Source organism: Nannobrachium achirus (genome assembly GCF_963921795.1).
Source record: "Nannobrachium achirus genome assembly, chromosome: 18".
NCBI classification, from domain to species: domain Eukaryota; kingdom Metazoa; phylum Chordata; class Actinopteri; order Myctophiformes; family Myctophidae; genus Nannobrachium; species Nannobrachium achirus.
In genome coordinates, this window is record NC_137825.1 from 443,810 (window position 1) to 465,279 (window position 21,470).

A 21,470-nucleotide genomic window follows, 5' to 3' on the forward strand; every position below is an offset into this window, starting at 1 on the left:
ACCAAAGGAAAATTGAATCAAAGTTTAGGGGGAGGGGTGGGGGGGGGGGTAAGTTACCCTGTTAAAACATATTCTTTTTCATGAAATTTGCATATTTTACCCCCCGCTGTCATGTTAATTAGTGAAGTAATGTTTTTTTTGCATTGAAACCTGTTTAGTTGAATTCCTAGACCCCAAAAATTTACACTTTGACACCAATATTATTATTATAGCTCTAACAGAAGCAAAGTTGGGGTCTGGTGTAATAGTGGTTTATTGTCGGCGGCCATTTTTAAAATGGCTATAGATAGAAAATGAATGGTGATCTAAATTGTCTCTTTGGATAAATTGTTTCCTATGGCCACAAGGTACTTCCATACCAAAGGAAAATTGAATCAAAGTTTAGGGGGAGGGTGGGGTTGGCAAAAGGGCCTTTCTGTGTGGAGTTTGCATGTTCTCCCCGTGTCTCCTAGGGTAGATACCCTCACAAAAACATGCAGTAATCCTGGTCTCTATAAAGCCTCCCCCTGGCCAGCCGGGGCGCCTGATGGAGGGGAATGGAACTGGTTGGAATAACGTGTTCCTTCCACGCGCTACGTCCAACCGGGGAAGCTCCCCCTGTCAGGTGATAAGAAGCGGCCTGCTCACTCCTCATGCATTGAAGGAAGCATGAGCTCAGTTCGGGGCCCTCCCCAGGTTGGCAGAGGGAGAGTAGAGCCCAGGATCACAGCTTAGGGCTTAGGCAATTGGCACCGGGTGAAAAAATGGGTTACAAAAATCGTGGGATAAAAATTTAGGGAAAAAAAAAAAAACCTTTTTCATGAAATTTGCATATTTTACCCCCCGCTGTCATGTTAATTAGTGAAGTATTGGGTTTTTTGCATTGAAACCTGTTTAGTTGAATTCCTAGACCCAAAAAATTTACACTTTGACACCAATATTATTATTATAGTTCTAACAGAAGCAAAGTTGGGGTCTGGTGTAATAGTGGTTTATTGTTGGCGGCCATTCTTAAAATGGCTATAGATAGAAAATGAAGGGTGATCTAAATTGTCTCTTTGGATAAATTGTTTCCTATGGCCACAAGGTACTTCCATACCAAAGGAAAAGTGAATCAAAGTTTAGGGGGAGGGGTGAGGGGGTAAGTTACCCTGTTAAAACGTGTTATTTTTCATGAAATTTGCATATTTTACCCCCCGCTGTCATGTTAATTAGTGAAGTATTGGGTTTTTTGCATTGACACCTGTTTAGTTGAGTTCATAGACCCCAAAAATGTTACACTTTGACACCAATATTATTATTTACTCTAACAGAAGCAAAGATATGGGGTCTGGTATTGGGGATTATTGTCGGCGGCCATTTTTAAAATGGCTATAAATAGAAAATGAAGGGTGATCTAACTTGTCTAATTCTTTCCTATGGCCCTAAGGTACTTCCATACCAAAGGGGACCTTTGCATCACGACTTGAAGTCAACAGCTTATTTTTCTGGGCTAGAGCCTCCACTAAATGAAATCAATGCAATACGGAGGAGGGGTGGGTCTAACTTTTGAAAATCAACAGAAACAGTGGAGGGAGGGGTGGCTCACCAGAGTTCTTAATTGCCTCCTTTGATCTTCAGAAGAGTTGCAACTACAAGTGTCGATAGCTTGTTAGTGATTCTCTCTAATCAATGAAACATCAAAGACAATGACCAGTTTGGTGCATGTCATAGAGGGGAGGGGGAGGAGGGAATGTTTTGTGTGCAAAAGACAAACACAACCCCTCCCACCAGATCTCTTGTGATTGGGAATTTCAAATTTTAAATCCCCTCCCCTTTTCAATCAAATAGAATGGAGACAACTTCAGACTCAAGCCCCAGCGTAGAGTCTGAAATCAGGCTAGGGGAGGGGAGGAAACGAGAGGAGAGGAGAGGAGAGGAGAGGAGAGGAGAGGCGAGGAGAGGTGTTTGATTGATTGATTGAAGAATTTATTAGAAGTTTGCAATAGAAAAAAGTACAGTTTCATGACAGTACAAATCACTGGTACAAGGTCAACTAAAAGGAGATCCTAGAAAGCCGAGGCTTATTTCCACAGGAACCACACTTTAAGTATCTCATATAACATTGAAAGACAGACGGATAGAACATAGTACTTTATCTAGGATAATATCAGTTTCAAAAGCATGACATCAAATACAAAGACAGAAAAAATAATAATAAAAGGGGGGGGGGGGGGCATGGGGGCTTAGTCTATTTACAAGTCACGGGTAGCAGCTGTCTGAAGGTGACTTTTCATACCAATTTTGAAGGAGGCTAGGGATTTGCTCTCCTTTAGGGCTTGAGGAAGGGCGTTCCACATGTTGATGGTGTAGCAGGAGAACGAGTTAGAGCCTTGTTTAGTGTTAAATCTACGTTGATGATGATTAGTGGAGCTGCCTCTGGTGTTGTGGTCGTGAACATCCTTGACCTTTAAGAAGTAGTTTGTCAGGTACATGGGAATCTTGGAGGTGTAGTGTATCTTGTACACCAGGCCCATTGCAAGATGCTGTACTCTGTCAGCTACTTTGAGCCATCCCACGCTTTCGTGGTGATGATCGGTAAGGTGGGTCAGAGGAGGGAGACCAAGCACAACCCTAATTAGTTTGTTTTGGGCTGTTTGAAGCTTTAACTTTAAGGCGGCTGGGGCGTCGCGATACCAGACAAGGACTCCGTAATCAATGAGGGGCCCAATAAGAGCTCCTCCTAGTGTCTTTCGGGATTTAGTATTGATCAGCGGTGCAACCCTTTGCAAGAAGCGAATTCGTTGGTTGACTTTATTGATTACCTTGGTGGTCATTTTTTCACTGGATAGGTTAGCCTCCAGGATGCAGCCCAGGTAGCAGATGTAGTTTTTTCTTTCTATCACAGTGTCACCTACTTTAATTGTGAAGTTCACAACTAGGCTAAGTTTCTGACTAGATCCAAAGAGGATACATTCAGTTTTGCCTAGGTGAATTGAGAGTCTGTTGTCATTGAGCCAGGTGCAGATCTTGTTAAGTTCACAGTTAAGGGCCTTTTCAACCTGCAATAAGTCTCTGCCGGAGACTAGGAGAGCCGAGTCATCCGCGAACAGAAACAGATTGCAGTCACAAGCAGATGACATGTCGTTTACGTATATTAAGAACAACAGTGGTCCTAGTATACTCCCTTGAGGTACTCCACAGTTTACTGGGAGGGGGGGGGACAGGGTTCCGTTGACTTCCACCATCTGTTCCCTCCCCACCAAGTAAGAGTGCATCCATCTCACTGCTGTGCTATCAAGACCAATAGCTTTGAGTTTTTCAATCAAAATAGAATGATCGACGGTGTCAAATGCCTTCTGGAGGTCCAGCATGACCATGCCGCAATATTTGCCATTGTGAATTTCACGTTTGATGTAATCATTCAAATAGATGAGGCATGTATCTGTGGAATGGGACTCTCTGAAGCCAGACTGGAACTCGTAGATCAGTTTATTCTCTTCAAGATATTTAGCCACCTGTTCATTGACAATTTTTTCCATTACCTTAGAGATGGAACTAAGGATTGAGATTGGCCTGTAGTTGCCAGGGTCAAGTTTACTGCCTTTTTTGTGCAGGGGGGTTACCTTAGCTAATTTGAAGTCCTGGGGGACATAACCCTGCTTGATAGATAGATTAATAATATGGGTAATGATTGGGGCAATGGTGGCAGCTGAGTCTATGAGAAATTTGGGGGCGATTTTATCATGGCCAGCGGCCTTGAATTGAGGTAGGGTGCGATGTTTTTTAAACACTTCATCAGTTGTCACCGTGGTAAGTTTAAGATTGTCTTTGCATACCCCAAGGTTCCTGTAGAATTTCAAGATGTGCCTAACACCAAACAGCCCAGATGGAGCGGGCAGTTTATTGACCAGATTTTTGGCCATGGAGGTGAAGTAGATGTTGAGATTTTTGGCTACATCGAGACTGTCAGTGAGGAGGGTTATGGGAGTTTGGATGGATATGTTGCTGGCTATGGATCTAAGTTTAGCACCACAGCCTAGCTGGGTTTTAAATAGCTTCCATAGGTCTCGTGGTTTGTGGATGTTTTCCTCAACTTTCTCATCCAAGTAGTGTTTTTTGGCAGAAAGGATTAAGGAGGTTGTCCGATTTCTCAGTTTATTAGCCTCTAAACTGACTATTTCTAATTTGGCTTCAAGGTGTTTATTGGGGCCTTTTTTGAGCTTGTGATTATATTTGCGCTTCTCAGAGTATTTTTTGTCTCTGAGTTTCATTGATTCACAGATTTCCGAATTCCACCATGGCTGTGAGCGGGCTTTAACCCTGACCCTACGCAAAGGAGCCACTTCGTCTAGGGTAGTGTTGAAAATGGATTTAAAGCCCAGCCAGGCTTCATCGACCTGAGTGCTAGCTAGTACTGGGGACCAGTCAGATTTCTCCAGTTTGTGATTAAAGGCTTCGCTAGAGTAGGTTTTGAGGTTTCTAGCTTCAACTGTTTTGTGGCCGTCAGCTTTGGACTTATGTATTTTACGGGTGCAGTACATTATATCATGGTCGCTTAGGCCACCACATTCAATAGTCCCACTCGCGGAGACTTTAGATTTGTCTGTGGTTACAATGAGATCTATGATGGTTTGAGAGTTATCTGTAACCCTAGTTGGCTTGGTGATGAGCTGAGTGAAACCCTGTTGATTACATAGCTTATTGAACTTTTTGAATAGAGGAGCTTCTTTACGAAGCATGTCTATGTTCCAATCTCCAATAATGTATTTTTCAACATTATCCACCGGTGCAAGGCTCTCCTCCAGTAACTCACAGAAATCATTTTGGTCGGGCGGTCTATAGATGGCACCGATTAGTATGTTTTTAGCTTTCTTAAGAATCACTTCCACCCATACAGTTTCTAAAGAGCTGTGTTGTAGGTCAGGGCGGGGGATATACTTAATACTGTTATGAACATACATGCATACACCACCACCAAATCTGTTTCTATCATTTCTGATTACAGAGTAGTTGTCAATTTCGATCTGAGAGTCAGTGATAGAGGCATCAAGTTTAGTCTCTGAGAAGGTTAGAAAATGGACCTTACCTTCGAGAACCATATGCTTGATTTGTTCATATTTAGCAAACAAACTGTGTAAGAGGGGAGGGGAGGAGAATAGAGTGTGCGTGCGTGAGTGTGTGAGTGCATATACTTGCTTATTTTACTTTTGTATTATTTATTTGAAATGTTCTAAATTCCAATAGAACAATGCAGTGATATTAATAAGAAAGTGCATTCTGCAGTTTAGGATGACTTTAGTCCAACACTGCATACAGATGTGCAAATACATTTTATCCACAGGTTTATTTCCCTGTTTTATTTTGCATTTCTAATTTTAATGGAGAATGGAGTGTATTTTTGAAAAGCAGAATCCAACTTCAGGTAGATTTAAACATGAGAGAAGGTCATAAAAATAGCTGATCTACAAGCTCAATGTTCCACCAATCCACTGGACATCTACTGCCAATGGCAGGAGGTGTGGGGTTTAAATGGAACATGTGTACATGCAGTTGACGTTGCAGATATCCTACATGTTATATAGACATAATAACACATCATAACCTGTGTCTAATATGCTTACAGATATCTAAATGTTATATAGACATAATAACATATCATAACCTGTGTCTAATATGTTTACAGATATCTAAATGTTATATAGAGATAATAACACATCATAACATGTGTCTAATATGTTTACAGATATGGAGGGAGGAAGACTTCAAGAAAAGAGAGTGCAACACCTTCATAGAAGATTCTTCCAGGTAAACTAACCAGTTTCTGTTTCCTTGCTCCATGATATTATTATAACCTAACTATTATTATTATTGCTAGACGTAGGGGTGTGCGATATGACGATAATTATCGTCTCGACGATACAGCTTTGCCATGATATGCCATTTCAGATTATCGTTTTGCTTGTGATACAAACAGTCCTATAGAAAAGGCTCAGGATACAGTGCAAGTTCCATGAGTCGCAGCTCTATTGCTTAATTTATACTTCTATAGTACGGTGGTGTAATTCGCCAAAAAGAACAGATCTACAAGCTAACAACGTGTCGCGTCTCAACGTGTCAATAGCTTGAGGATCAGTCCCATTACTTCCACGGACCACGGCCCCTCCCCCTTGCTTTGGGTACCAGTGCACTGCACACACTCACAGGCAGGCTAGGCTACGAGCGACAACACACACAGAGGGGCTGCGTGTTCTCCCACACAATTAAACTAGTTATTTCCAAAGTTTGTTCGAACGTCACTCGATATAACTTTTAACCAAACCCGGGTGAGACTACACTACAGTTGTGACTGCAGGAGCAGGGCAGAAGATGCACCACTGGTCCGCGATTTTAGTTACACTTTCACGGGACTTTGTAAAGCTGTGATGCAGCTTGCCCTGCTTTCTGTGAAGCATATTTGTAATAATAATAGATGCATTAAACTAACAGGACGCAAACTACTTTATCCGTCCTGCTATGTGCTATCAGCCATTTCACTCACTGCAAAGCTGAGCTGTGCTGGCATGGAGTCTCCACTCCACAGGTGATTTAGATCACCTTGTAAATCCATGCTTCTGTTTTCATTAACTACAAACAAGTAGCTATTTGCCGCTATTTGTAAAGTCCTTTGTTTGTTATGTTTTCACCGTTGATGCATGCGTGTGTCGTCTCGCGGTGAAATCGTCGTGTCTATTTCGCGTCTATTTCATAATTGGCTTAGTTATAAAACCATGACATTTTTGTTATTCTAAAATATCTAATAGGATGATAACTGCATTGTAAAATACAGAGTAATTCTGTAAAAAGAAAGCTTAAGCTTATATCATAACAAACTTCCTGGCTGTGGTCGTAAGGTAATGTTTTCCCCCAAGTTTCTGTTGGTAAGGCATTGTTGAGACCAGTGTTGGGTAACGCGCGTTAGTAATATAACGCATATTACTAATATATTACCGAAATGCGGTAATGACTAATATAACGCCCTACTAAAAAAAACATCAGTAATATAATGCAGTAATGATAACTTATTTACAGCATTACTTTCCGCGTTACCAACCAGGGTCCCGTCGTCCCGTTTTAAGCCAATATGGTACGGATTTTTGTCGTGGGACCCAGGTTTACCTCCTGTGCCTTCAGCCTTCCTATCAAGTTCTGTGGCTGCGCGCTGCTGCTGCCCCACACAGAACGGCACATATACGCAGGGACGTGCACAGAATGTTAGAGAGGCAGGGGGCTGACATGTTAGAGAGGCAGGGGCTGAGGCAGGGCTCAAGCCTCCTTTGATGTCTATGTGTGTACATGCCTGTCGGGTGGATTGGAGTGCCTGGAAACCATTGCACAACGAGTCAGCACACCCAGGTGTTTAGAATGATTATTAGCCTAGTAAGCTACTAAATTCCACAACATTTCAACAACTGAAGGGAAAATGCTAAAATGTATGCATTACTGAGAACTATCAAATGCCTGGTTTATATCTCCCACCCATGAACTGTAGCGCTGTGTTGATGGATGTTTTCTCCGACGCACGGGCTGTCAGATAAAACATGAGCTCATGCAGACCTTGTTCTGTGGACTTTAATAAAAAAAGGCATAGAGGTTTGTGTCTTGTCAAACTTGTCATGTCATTAGGCCACATTTAAGAAGGTATAGGTCTATTGTGTTTCATATGAAAAAACAGAAAATAAAATATATAAAATATATAAAATATATAAAATATATAAAATATAATTATTTGTTCAATTTGAGCGTTTTTTTGTTTTGTTTTTACCAAAAAGTAATAAGTAAAGTAATATTAATATATTACTCCTACTCGGGGGGTAATATGTAACGAAATGTATTACTTTAAAATCAAGGTAATATGTAATCAGTATATATTACTAAAAAAAGTAACGCTACCCAACACTGGTTGAGACCCCCAGAGAGGTCCCGAAATAAATTAATATACCAGATGACAGTGAAGTCACAAGATTTCTTTTCATATCTGATTTCCAATAAAATAATAGAGGTGAGGTGACCTGAACCTTTTAAGGACTTCTTGAAGACCTTTTTAATACCTCAATAAATAAAATAATAAGCCCATTACTGCATCAAAGTAATCATCAAACTAGACTAGCTCATCTATATTTCTATCTGCAGCATAAAAACGAATAGAGTATCAATATAATATCAGTGTGTTTGTTTAATTATGTTATTAATAATCATAATAAACCTAAAAACTAGCATAAAACAGTATTGTGATAATATCGTGTATCGTGATACTGCATGAAGAGAATCGTGATAATGATTTTTTTCCAGTATCGCCCACCCCTAACTAGACGTCTAGTCGGCGATCTGGCCAACTCGGGAACAATGTAAATAGGGAATGAATGCCCCGCCCTTTAATGCAAACTCCATTATTCCTGTTGTCATAGGATCCGTTTTGACCATCTGTTTGCCAGTGTCCATTTATGCCCATATATGGAGATATCTGTCTGTCTACGTCCATTTTATGCCCAGATATGGAGATCTCTGTAGAACCCGTTTTGACCATCTGTTTGCCTGTGTCCATTTATGCCCATATATGGAGTTATCTGTCTGTCTGCGTCCATTTTATGCCCATATATGGAGATCTCTTTAGGACCCGTATTGACCATCTGTTTGCCTGTGTCCATGTATGCTCATATATGGAGATATCTGTATCTGTCTGTCTGCATCCATTTTATGCCCATATATGGAGATCTCTGTATCTGTCTGTCTGTGTCCCTTTATTCCCATTATGGAGATCTCTGTATCTGTCTGTGCCTCCGACTGTGTTGCAGACACAGTGCCGGTTCCCCCTTTAATGCAAACCCCATTATACCTGTTGTCATAGGACCCGTTTTGACCATCTGTTTGCCTGTCCATTTATGTCCATATATGGAGATATCTGTATCTGTCTGTCTGCATCCATTTTATGCCCATATATGGAGATCTTTGACCATCTGTTTGCCGTGTTCATTTATGCCCATATATGGAGATATCTGTATTTGTCTGTCTGCATTCATTTTATGCCCATATATGGACATCTATGCAGACACAGTGCCGGTTCCGGAAAACCCTGATGTCAGACATCAGAATGCCAACCTTTCGTGCCGGTTCCAGAAAATCGCGTATCGGGTCGGGTCGGGTCGAGGCCGGGCACTGCACTATCTGCTGCGGCGGGGAGCGTGCCGAATTTGAAATAGGGAATGAATGCCCCACCCTTTAATGCAAACCACATTATACCTGTTGACCCTTTGACCTTCTGTTTGCCTGTGTCCATTTATACCCATATATGGAGATCTCTGCGGACACAGTACCGGTTCTGGAAAACTCTGATGTCAGACATCAGCTCCGCATATGGGCATCCATTTTATGCCCATATATGGAGATCTCTGACTGTGAATGCCCTACCCTTTAATGCCATTATACCTAACCCTCTGTCATAAGAGCCGTTTTGACCATCTGTTTGCCTGTGTCCATTTATGCCCATATATGGAGATCTCTGACTGAATGCCCTACCCTTTAATGCAAACCCCATTATACCTAACCCTCTGTCAGAAGAGCCGTTTTGACCATCTGTTTGCCTGTGTCCATTTATGCCCATATATGGAGATCTCTGACTGAATGCCCTACCCTTTAATGCAAACCCCATTATACCTAACCCTCTGTCAGAAGAGCCGTTTTGACCATCTGTTTGCCTGTGTCCATTTATGCCCATATATGGAGATCTCTGACTGAATGCCCTACCCTTTAATGCAAACCCCATTATACCTAACCCTCTGTCATAAGAGCCGTTTTGACCATCTGTTTGCCTGTGTCCATTTATGCCCATATGAGCATCAGAACACGTCATACTGATGACATGTCAATACGTAACCATGGCATTTTTTGTTGACTCATGTGGCATACATGATGTCAGAGCCTTTTATGATGTGATGTCACAATGAGTCAGCGCTTGCGCAGATTTCCTCAGAAACAACCTGATGTCAACAATCATCTCTGCATACGGAGATTCCGAACGTTTCGTGCCGGTTCGGGAAAACCGGACATCGGGTCGGGTCAAGGCCGTGATGCATTCTGCGCCGCGGCGGGGAACGCGCGTGCCGAATCTGAAGCCGGTGAGACGAACGGTTCTCGAGATACGTGGATTACATATAGCCGGGGACCCAGTCACCAAAATGGGAGGGGACCTGTGATTTTCTGCCGTACTTTTTATTTCTGTTTTATCTATTAGTTTGGTCATTAAGGTCCACAGAATGAGAGGCCTGCTCTGCCGGAAACATCGCGAAAAAAAGTTATGTCCATTTGTATATTCACTGTCCCATTGACTCCACTAGAAATATTTAAAACATGAAAAAAGTCTGCTTTAATTAGCATGTGAGGGGTCAAACTAGGGATTCTTCATGATTCTGAATCCATTGCAAGCATTTGTTTTGCATGAAAAACATTCCTTGGTTTAGATATCGGCCCCCCAAAATAGTCAAAAGTGATGAGTCATCACTTTTTTTTCCACTTTTCACAGTTTTAGGCTGCCGAAGGTTAACCCAAGCAATGTTTTTTATGCAAAACAAATGCTTGCAATGGATTCAGAATCATGAAGAATCCCTAGTTTGACCCCTCACATGCTAATTAAAGCAGATGTTTTTCCTTTTTTAAATATTTCTAGTGGAGTCAATGGGACAGTGAATATACAATTTTTTTTTTCGCGATGTTTCCGGCAGAGCAGGCCTCTCATTCTGTGGACCTTAATGACCAAACTAATAGATAAAACAGAAATAAAAAGTACGGCAGAAAATCACAGGTACCCCTTTTTTCTTTGAGCTTTTGGCCATGTGGGTCCCCGACTAATACAGACAGACAGACTCACAGAGACTTCTCGCATTTATTGTAAGATTACAACATTATAATTGCGACCGTAGGTCGCATTTAATATCAAACCCTGCACAAAGTGTAAGTCCGTCAGTCTGTCTGTCAGTCTGTCTGTCACACCTCACACGTCACACTCTTGCCCTGCTCATATCTCCGCAACCGTTGCCCCGATCCATGCCAAATTTTGCACACACGTTCCTTACCTGCCAAACTACAACCTCCAAGGACCCCCAGAGCTCCAGGGACCCCCAGGTCCCTGGGGGACCCCCAGATGTAAAAAATGACCAAATGTGCTAAACTGACCAAATGACCACCCCCACGGGGCTGCTCACGGGGAATTCCCGGGGACCACCCACTCCTGGTGCTCCAGAACGGATGCAAAAGTGGTGGCGCCCCCAGTGGAGGACACCCTACACTGCAGCTCACATAAAATGCCGTAACTCCGGCTAGGAGCGACCGGGACAGCCGGGGCCGGTACCTATTCGTCCGCCTTGCCGGCGCGGAGACCCCACCCCTCATTTCTCACATGCCCCTCTTCTAGCGCCACCATGAGGCCGATTCTTGCAAAACACATTTTTGGACACTGCTCCTACAATTTTTGCCCTAAAATCACGCAAATCGGTACACAGTATGTCTACACTCATCCCATCAACATGAATCTCTCCCATATAGCACCACCTCCAGGCCGATTTTTAAAAACACCTTTTTGGACACTGCTCCTACAGATTTTGCCCTAAAATCACGAAAATCACTACACAGTATGTCTACACTCATGTCATCAACATGGATCAGGAAGATTTTGGCAAAACACATTTTTGCCCTATTTGTGGAGATAAGTGACCTACGGTCGCTTATCTCCCGATTAGGGAGTGTTACTGGTATCTAAGAGAAGAGGAGAGGAGAGGAGGGGGGATGTGTGTGTGTGTGTGTGTGTGTGTGTGTGTGTGTGTGTGCGCACGCGTGCACGTGTGCGTGTGTGTGTGTGCGTGCGTGTGTGCGTGCGTGCGTGCGTGCAATGTGTGTGTGCATATAGTATACTTATTTGACTTTTTATCTGGTGGGAAACACCAGATCTTTAAAGAGATCATTTTCTGGCGAGACATTCAGGCGACCTATTTGCCAATTGGCTGTCCATGGCACATGGTAACCATGCTAGTTTCATGATTGGGAGCGGCCCCCCCGACCATGGGTGGACATTACTGCATTAGGGCCAATAGCAGGGGTATTTACCGCTCCTCCAGCCTATGGAATCCTGGACTTGTGTAATGAAATATTTTGTCCAGCAGGGAGCACCATTCCTTCACACTAAGGCCAGTGGCTGTGGTCACACATTTCTGTGTGACCACCGTGCTTGATTTGGCTGTACACGCTGACTTGTTCATCAGGAAACATGCTCCCTCGTCGATTGGATTTTACAAAACAGACCCGCGTCGTCACATTGAATCCTGTTTAAGAAGAGCTTAAAACACAACTTTCTAATGTTACATTGATGACGTGAGGAACGCTAAAGTCGTCTTGGTTACATAGTGGGCTATGCGAAAATAACAAAGCTCAGAGTCGCAAATTCAATGATCGCTGCATCAGCACACACAAAACACGGGCGTGAGAGAAGTAAATGAATGAAATGGACATCACGTTTAGCCGATTCAACGATTCCAAAAGTCATACGATTGGAAGTTATTGCTACATGCAGCTACGTATGCGTCTTGCTGTTGCTGCTGTTTTGTTAGGCAACAGCTAGGGTCCAGGGAGTGCACAGAATTTTAGAGAGGCATGGGCTGACATTTCTAAAAGGGCCTTTTCATACGGATAAAAGTTAAGGGCTCAAGCCCCTTTTGCTGTATGTGTGCATGTGCCTGGCGACCAGCGCATCACATTACAGACTTATCATTTCAATCCGTTTCTTTGCAAAAACACATTTCTTTTAGAAAACATTTGTATTCTTGTTACTCCCAGTGTTATGGTTTTTAATGTGTAAATATAGCACTTTATTATGGGGAAAAACATGTGTAGGCCTATTTTCCTTTTTTAAATCGCTAAAATAGCGCATTTTTGAACACATTTCCTTAACGGTTAACGGTTAATTAACTGATAAGGCCTGACGGTTATCGGTTAAGAAAAAATCTCCATTTGGCCATCCCTAGACATATAGCCTACAGTAAGTTAGAATATTATGAAATATACATGAGAAAGAACACCAACACTAACTTCAACACACCAATCCACCAGATTTTAAATTGACTGTGTGTCGATTCTTGTTTATTGATTATTTGGAATGTTCTAAATTCCAGGACTTACAAACTATGAAAGCTGCAAGTAATGACAGCAACATACAGATGGAGCATTGATCATAAAATCATAACATCATACAACCATAAAATCATAAAATCATAATTATCACAGCGCTACAATGAAGGGCACAGCAAGCCAAGCTGTCATGTTAAGTTACTGTGTAGTCTTGGCTACAGAAAAGACTGGACTTTGGAACCGACGTGGATATGATTGACCTTCAAGCACAGCACAGTGACACTGACAGACTTAATTGCGACCGTCAGGTCGCAGTTTAGTATCAAAACCTCCACCGGCCGTCCGTCGGTCACACGTCACACGTCACACGTCACACCTTTGCCCTGCTCATATCTCCGCATCAGTATGACATCACACTGCTGACATCAGTATGACATCACACCGTACACAAATGACCCTTATATAAGACCGGCATTATCTACCGACAGCTGCTATAAGCCAACCCTGGCGATAAGGTCTGAGTCGAAGAAATGCTTCTTTCCAGGCAAGAATTGCCCCTTTATACTGTAGGGCTCGTTTGTGTATTGTATGACATCACGCCACATCATCGGCTGAGGACTGTGTGATGTCATCATATCTCCATATATGGAGACATAAGTTGCTCATGCCCAAATATGGGCTGGTGAGGTCAGACTTAGTGTGATGCGTAGGTTATCTCCATATATGGAGATTCAACTTCAATGAGTAACCATGGCAAACTGTCAACTGCCCGTATGTCTTGATAATTGCGACTGTAAGGTCGCAGTTTAGTATCAAAACCTCCACCGGCCGTCCGTCCGTCCGTCCGTCCGTCGGTCACACGTCACACCTTTGCCCTGCTCATATCTCCGCATCAGTATGACATCACACTGCTGACATCAGTATGACATCACACCGTACACAAATGACCCTTATATAAGACCGGCAAGAAACAGTGGTCTAAAACAGTGGTTGCTAGGTAACCAGTTGGTTGCTAAGGTAAAAAACATGGTTGCTATGGTAAACAGTTGGTTGCTAGGGTAAACAGTTGGTTGCTAGGGTAAGAAAACATGGTTGCTATGGTAAACAATTGGTTGCTAGGGTAAACAGTTGGTTGCTAGGGTAAAAAAAACATGGTTGCTGTGGTAAACAGTTGGTTGCTAGGGTAAACAGTTGGTTGCTAAGGTAAAAAACATGGTTGCTATGGTAAACAGTTGGTTAGTAGGGTAAACAGTTGGTTGCTAGGGTAAAAAACCATGGTTGCTATGGTAAACAGTTGGTTGCTAAGGTAAAAAAACATGGTTGCTATGGTAAACAGTTGGTTGCTAGGGTAAACAGTTGGTTGCTAAGGTAAAAAATGGTTGCTATGGTAAACAGTTGGTTGCTAGGGTAAAACCATGGTTGCTAAGGTGGTTGCTAACGTACACAAACAGACCAGCAACAACAGACTGTTGCCACAGCAACGTACACAAAGGTTTGTGTACACATGTGGGCGGAGCCTGTACACAAGCTGTGCTATAAAAAGGGGGCTGAGAGAGACAGAGCTGTCAGTGTGTTGAGGACTCATTAACTTTAATAACTATTGTTATTGCGACCGGACACGAACAGCAGCTATGTCTCTATATATGGAGTTATATGTTGTTCGTGTCCAAATATGGGGCTTGTGAGGTCAGACTTAGTGAGATTCGTCGGTTATCTCCATATATGGAGGGATGTGTTGGTTATCTCCATATCTGGAGATTCAACCTTCAACGATTTTGACATCTTGTTACTAATCTGTCGGTAGATAATGCCGGTCACAGTGACACAGTGACACAGAGACACACAGAGAGACACAGAGAGACACAGTGACACAGAGACACACAGAGAGACACAGAGAGACACAGAGAGACACAGTGACACAGAGACACAGAGACACACAGAGAGACACAGAGAGACACAGAGAGACACAGAGAGACACAGTGACACAGAGACACAGAGAGACACAGAGAGACACAGTGACACAGAGACACAGAGACACAGAGACACACAGAGACACAGAGACACAGAGACACACAGAGAGACACAGAGAGACACAGTGACACAGAGACACAGAGACACACAGAGAGACACAGAGAGACACAGAGAGACACAGAGAGACACAGTGACACAGAGACACAGAGAGACACAGAGAGACACAGTGACACAGAGACACAGAGACACAGAGACACACAGAGACACAGAGACACAGAGACACACAGAGAGACACAGAGAGACACAGAGACACACAGGGACACACAGAGACACACAGAGACACAGAGAGACACAGTGACACAGTGACACAGAGACACACAGAGACACACAGAGAGACACAGAGAGACACAGTGACACACAGAGACACAGAGAGACACACAGAGACACAGAGAGACACAGTGACACAGTGACACAGTGACACACAGAGACACACAGAGACACACAGAGAGACACAGTGACACAGTGACACACAGAGAGACACAGAGAGACACAGAGAGACACAGTGACACAGTGACACAGAGAGACACAGAGAGACACAGTGACACAGTGACACAGAGACACACAGAGAGACACAGAGAGACACAGAGAGACACAGAGAGACACAGAGAGACACAGTGACACAGAGACACAGAGACACACAGAGAGACACAGAGAGACACAGTGACACAGTGACACAGAGACACACAGGGACACACAGAGAGACACAGAGAGACACAGAGAGACACAGTGACACACAGAGACACACAGAGAGACACAGAGAGACACAGAGAGACACAGTGACACACAGAGACACACAGAGAGACACAGAGAGACACAGAGAGACACAGAGAGACACAGTGACACAGAGACACAGAGACACAGAGAGACACACAGAGAGACACAGAGAGACACAGAGAGACACAGAGAGACACAGTGACACAGAGACACAGAGACACAGAGAGACACAGAGAGACACAGTGACACACAGAGACACACAGAGAGACACAGAGACACACAGAGACACACAGAGAGACACAGAGAGACACAGAGAGACACAGTGACACAGAGACACAGAGACACACAGGGACACACAGAGACACACAGAGAGACACAGAGAGACACAGAGACACAGAGACACAGAGAGACACAGAGAGACACAGTGACACAGAGACACAGAGACACACAGGGACACACAGAGACACACAGAGAGACACAGAGAGACACAGTGACACAGTGACACAGAGACACACAGAGACACACAGAGAGACACAGAGAGACACAGAGAGACACAGAGAGACACAGTGACACAGTGACACAGTGACACAGTGACACAGTGACACACAGAGACACACAGAGAGACACAGAGAGACACAGTGACACAGTGAGGTGACACACAGAGACACACAGAGAGACACAGAGAGACACAGTGACACAGTGACACAGTGACACAGAGAGACACAGAGAGACACAGTGACACAGAGACACAGTGACACAGAGACACAGTGACACAGAGAGACACAGAGAGACACAGTGACACAGAGACACAGTGACACAGAGAGACACAGAGAGACACAGTGACACAGAGACACAGTGACACAGTGACACAGTGACACAGTGACACAGAGACACACAGAGACACACAGAGAGACACAGTGACACAGTGACACACAGAGAGACACACAGAGAGACACAGAGAGACACAGTGACACAGTGACACACAGAGAGACACACAGAGACACACAGAGAGACACAGTGACACAGTGACACACAGAGAGACACACAGAGAGACACAGAGAGACACAGTGACACAGTGACACAGTGACACAGTGACACAGAGACACACAGAGAGACACAGAGAGACACAGAGAGACACAGTGACACAGTGACACAGAGACACACAGAGAGACACAGAGAGACACAGAGAGACACAGTGACACAGTGACACAGTGACACACAGAGAGACACAGAGAGACACAGAGACACAGTGACACAGAGACACAGAGACACACAGAGACACAGAGACACAGTGACACAGTGACACAGTGACACAGTGACACAGTGACACAGTGACACAGTGACACAGAGACACAGTGACACAGAGACACAGTGACACAGTGACACAGAGACACAGTGACACAGTGACACAGTGACACAGTGACACAGTGACACACAGAGAGACACAGTGACACAGAGACACAGTGACACAGAGACACAGTGACACAGTGACACAGTGACACAGTGACACAGAGACACAGTGACACAGTGACACAGTGACACAGTGACACAGAGACACAGAGACACAGAGACACAGTGACACAGAGACACAGTGACACAGAGAGACACAGTGACACAGTGACACAGTGACACAGAGACACAGTGACACAGAGACACAGAGACACAGTGACACAGAGACACAGTGACACAGAGACACACAGAGACACAGAGACACAGAGACACAGTGACACAGAGACACAGAGACACAGTGACACAGAGACACAGTGACACAGTGACACAGAGACACAGTGACACAGTGACACAGTGACACAGAGACACAGTGACACAGAGACACAGAGACACAGAGACACAGTGACACAGTGACACAGAGAGACACAGTGACACAGTGACACAGAGACACAGAGACACAGTGACACAGTGACACAGTGACACAGTGACACAGTGACACAGAGACACAGAGACACAGTGACACAGTGACACAGAGACACAGTGACACAGTGACACAGTGACACAGTGACACAGTGACACAGTGACACAGAGACACAGTGACACAGAGACACAGAGACACAGAGACACAGTGACACAGTGACACAGTGACACAGAGACACAGTGACACAGTGACACAGTGACACAGTGACACAGTGACACAGAGACACAGAGACACAGTGACACAGAGACACAGTGACACAGAGACACAGTGACACAGTGACACAGAGACACAGAGACACAGTGACACAGTGACACAGTGACACACAGAGAGACACAGAGAGACACAGAGAGACACAGTGACACAGTGACACAGTGACACAGTGACACAGTGACACAGAGACACACAGAGAGACACAGAGAGACACAGAGAGACACAGTGACACAGTGACACAGTGACACACAGAGAGACACAGTGACACAGAGACACAGAGAGACACAGTGACACAGTGACACAGTGACACAGTGACACAGAGACACAGTGACACAGTGACACAGTGACACAGTGACACAGTGACACAGTGACACAGAGACACAGTGACACAGTGACACAGTGACACAGAGACACAGTGACACAGTGACACAGTGACACACAGAGAGACACAGTGACACAGAGACACAGTGACACAGTGACACAGAGACACAGTGACACAGTGACACAGAGACACAGTGACACAGTGACACAGAGACACAGAGACACAGTGACACAGTGACACACAGAGAGACACAGTGACACAGAGACACAGTGACACAGAGACACAGTGACACAGAGACACAGAGACACAGTGACACAGTGACACAGTGACACAGTGACACAGAGACACAGTGACACAGAGACACAGTGACACAGTGACACAGTGACACAGAGACACAGTGACACAGAGACACAGTGACACAGTGACACAGTGACACAGAGACACAGTGACACAGTGACACAGAGACACAGAGACACAGAGACACAGTGACACAGTGACACAGTGACACAGAGACACAGTGACACAGAGACACAGAGACACAGTGACACAGTGACACAGTGACACAGTGACACAGAGACACAGAGACACAGTGACACAGTGACACAGAGACACAGTGACACAGTGACACAGTGACACAGAGAGACACAGTGACACAGTGACACAGTGACACAGAGAGACACAGTGACACAGAGACACAGTGACACAGTGACACAGTGACACAGAGACACAGTGACACAGTGACACAGTGACACAGTGACACAGTGACACAGAGACACAGAGACACAGTGACACAGTGACACAGTGACACAGAGACACAGTGACACAGTGACACAGAGACACAGTGACACAGTGACACAGTGACACAGAGACACAGTGACACAGTGACACAGTGACACAGAGACACAGTGACACAGTGACACAGTGACACAGAGACACAGAGACACAGAGACACAGTGACACAGTGACACAGTGACACAGAGACACAGAGACACAGAGACACAGTGACACAGTGACACAGTGACACAGTGACACAGAGAGACACAGTGACACAGTGACACAGTGACACAGAGACACAGAGACACAGTGACACAGAGACACAGTGACACAGAGACACACAGAGACAGTGACACAGAGACACAGAGACACAGAGACACAGTGACACAGTGACACAGAGACACAGTGACACAGAGACACAGTGACACAGAGACACAGAGACACAGTGACACAGTGACACAGTGACACAGAGACACAGAGACACCGAGAGAGCCTTCTTTAGTTGAACGAGGAGGAGAATCATAACCTGCCCTCAAACATATTAAATTAGTTTGTTTATTCTGTGTAATATTACACATGCAGTGTAGCCTGCAGATCATCACTAGTCCCAAGTCTTCATGTTGTTTTTGACAAAGTGACATCCCTACATGATGGAGTAAATAAATGATTTTTTATAAACCAGTCCAGATGAAGGAACAGCATCTGTGGTTGTAGAAGCTGGGCTGTAGTAGTGATGGTTGGGTGGTGCTGCTCAGTGCTCATATAAACACACACGTGACGTGTATTGAATTAAATCTGGTTAATTTAACACAATTTAACAAACCTTATTCATAAATATTAACCCCTTAAACCCCAGGCTCCATATTCTGGGGAAAACCCTTCACAAAGATATCAGATCTACAAGAACAAAATGTGTTGCTTTGCGACACATTGTGAGCTTGTAGATCTGCTTTTTTCAGCAAATAACCCATATTTTTGCGAAACAGAAAAGTCACTAGTATAGAGCCTGAGGATACTAGCGACCTGTAAGGGTCCATTTGGTTCCATGTGTGTACTCTCAGGGTTCCAGACCCTTATGGGCCTCATTCAGGACTAGCTGTGTTTCTGCTAATATTATCCACCACTCATTTTGCCTGGCCAAGTTAACACAAGCCAGCCTGAAGTGCACATCTGAGCTGAGGTGGGCCCGAGACCCCCCTGCAACCTGGAGAAGAGGAGGGGGGGAGGGAGGGTTCCAATCTCAAGCATTGCACTGCACCTGAAGTTTTTTTTTTTTTTCGCAAGGTGAAACAAACAAAGGCCACCTGTATGCAGGTAGGAATGTCATTTAGCCAATAAGGAGCATGTTTCTGGACATCATCTGCCAGGACGGGCGACATAAAGTCGGCGAAAATCTGTCAATCTGCAACACCGATGCTCGTCTCAGTCCGTGAATACTTTGGTGGGGCAGACGAGAGTGCAGGAGGAGGAAAGTTTTGTGATGTGAGCTGTGGTGTCGTGGACACTGACTTGACAGGTTGGTGTTTGTTGTGGATGTCACTGTATTGTTCAGCTTGGGACTGAGCTGAAAATCTAACTGTTCTGCATGACGCACGGCGCACGCAACCCTCCGCAATAATAGCTCTCACCTCTCGGTCCTCGGAGCAGCTGCTGAGGTGCGCTGCTGCTGCGCTAGTGTCTAGGATATTAGTCTAAAACATAAGCATTATATAAAGCATCGGACACAGTTCAGGCCAAAGACTTGGCCAGATCGGGTCCGTTTCCCAAGTTCCATTTTAGGGTCGGATCCAATCACTCTCGGCTCCATTTCGGGCCGGGGCTAGAAAATCTTTTTTTTTGAAGCAAACATTTGTAACTCAAATCCCTGGAACTAAATATTTTGACATGGGGGTCCGTGGCCAAATACCATGTCATCTACAAACTACATCTACTGTGAGCTTGTAGATCTGCTATTTTCAATAGGGGGTCCGTGGCCAAATACATATCATTTTGGGGGTCCTTCACATGAAAAAAAGTTTGAGCATGCACCACTGACTTCAAAAAACCTTAGAAGGATTTTAAATATTATATGATATTTCATGATTTTTCAAAAATAGCAGATCTAAAAGCTCGCCAGCTGTGAGCTTGTAGATCTGCTTTTATTTATAACTTTATAACTCAAATTTTGCTTCTGGGGGGTCCCTGGAACTAAATATTTTGACGTGGGGGGTCTGTGGCCAAATACCATGTCATCTACAAGTTCACAGCGCGGCAGATTGTAGATCTACAAGCTGTGAGCTTGTAGATCTGCTATTTTAAATAGGGGGTCCGTGGCCAAATACATATCTTTTTTTTTTTGTTTAACCTTGGAAGGATTTGAAATATAGAATATTTCATGAT

At 44.2% G+C, this 21,470-nt stretch overlaps 1 protein-coding gene across 1 annotated transcript in view; it reads left to right on the forward strand.

The window, feature by feature from the left end:
- The window catches only part of LOC308303859 (transient receptor potential cation channel subfamily M member 4-like), a gene marked incomplete at both ends in the record, with an annotated part of 99,984 nt that overhangs the window by 8,038 nt on the left and 70,476 nt on the right, over positions 1–21,470 (forward strand). The window contains one exon of the mRNA XM_080748358.1: positions 5,705–5,766. Within this exon, the coding sequence (XP_080604484.1) occupies positions 5,705–5,766 (62 nt within the window). The remainder of the gene's footprint in view (positions 1–5,704; positions 5,767–21,470) is intronic.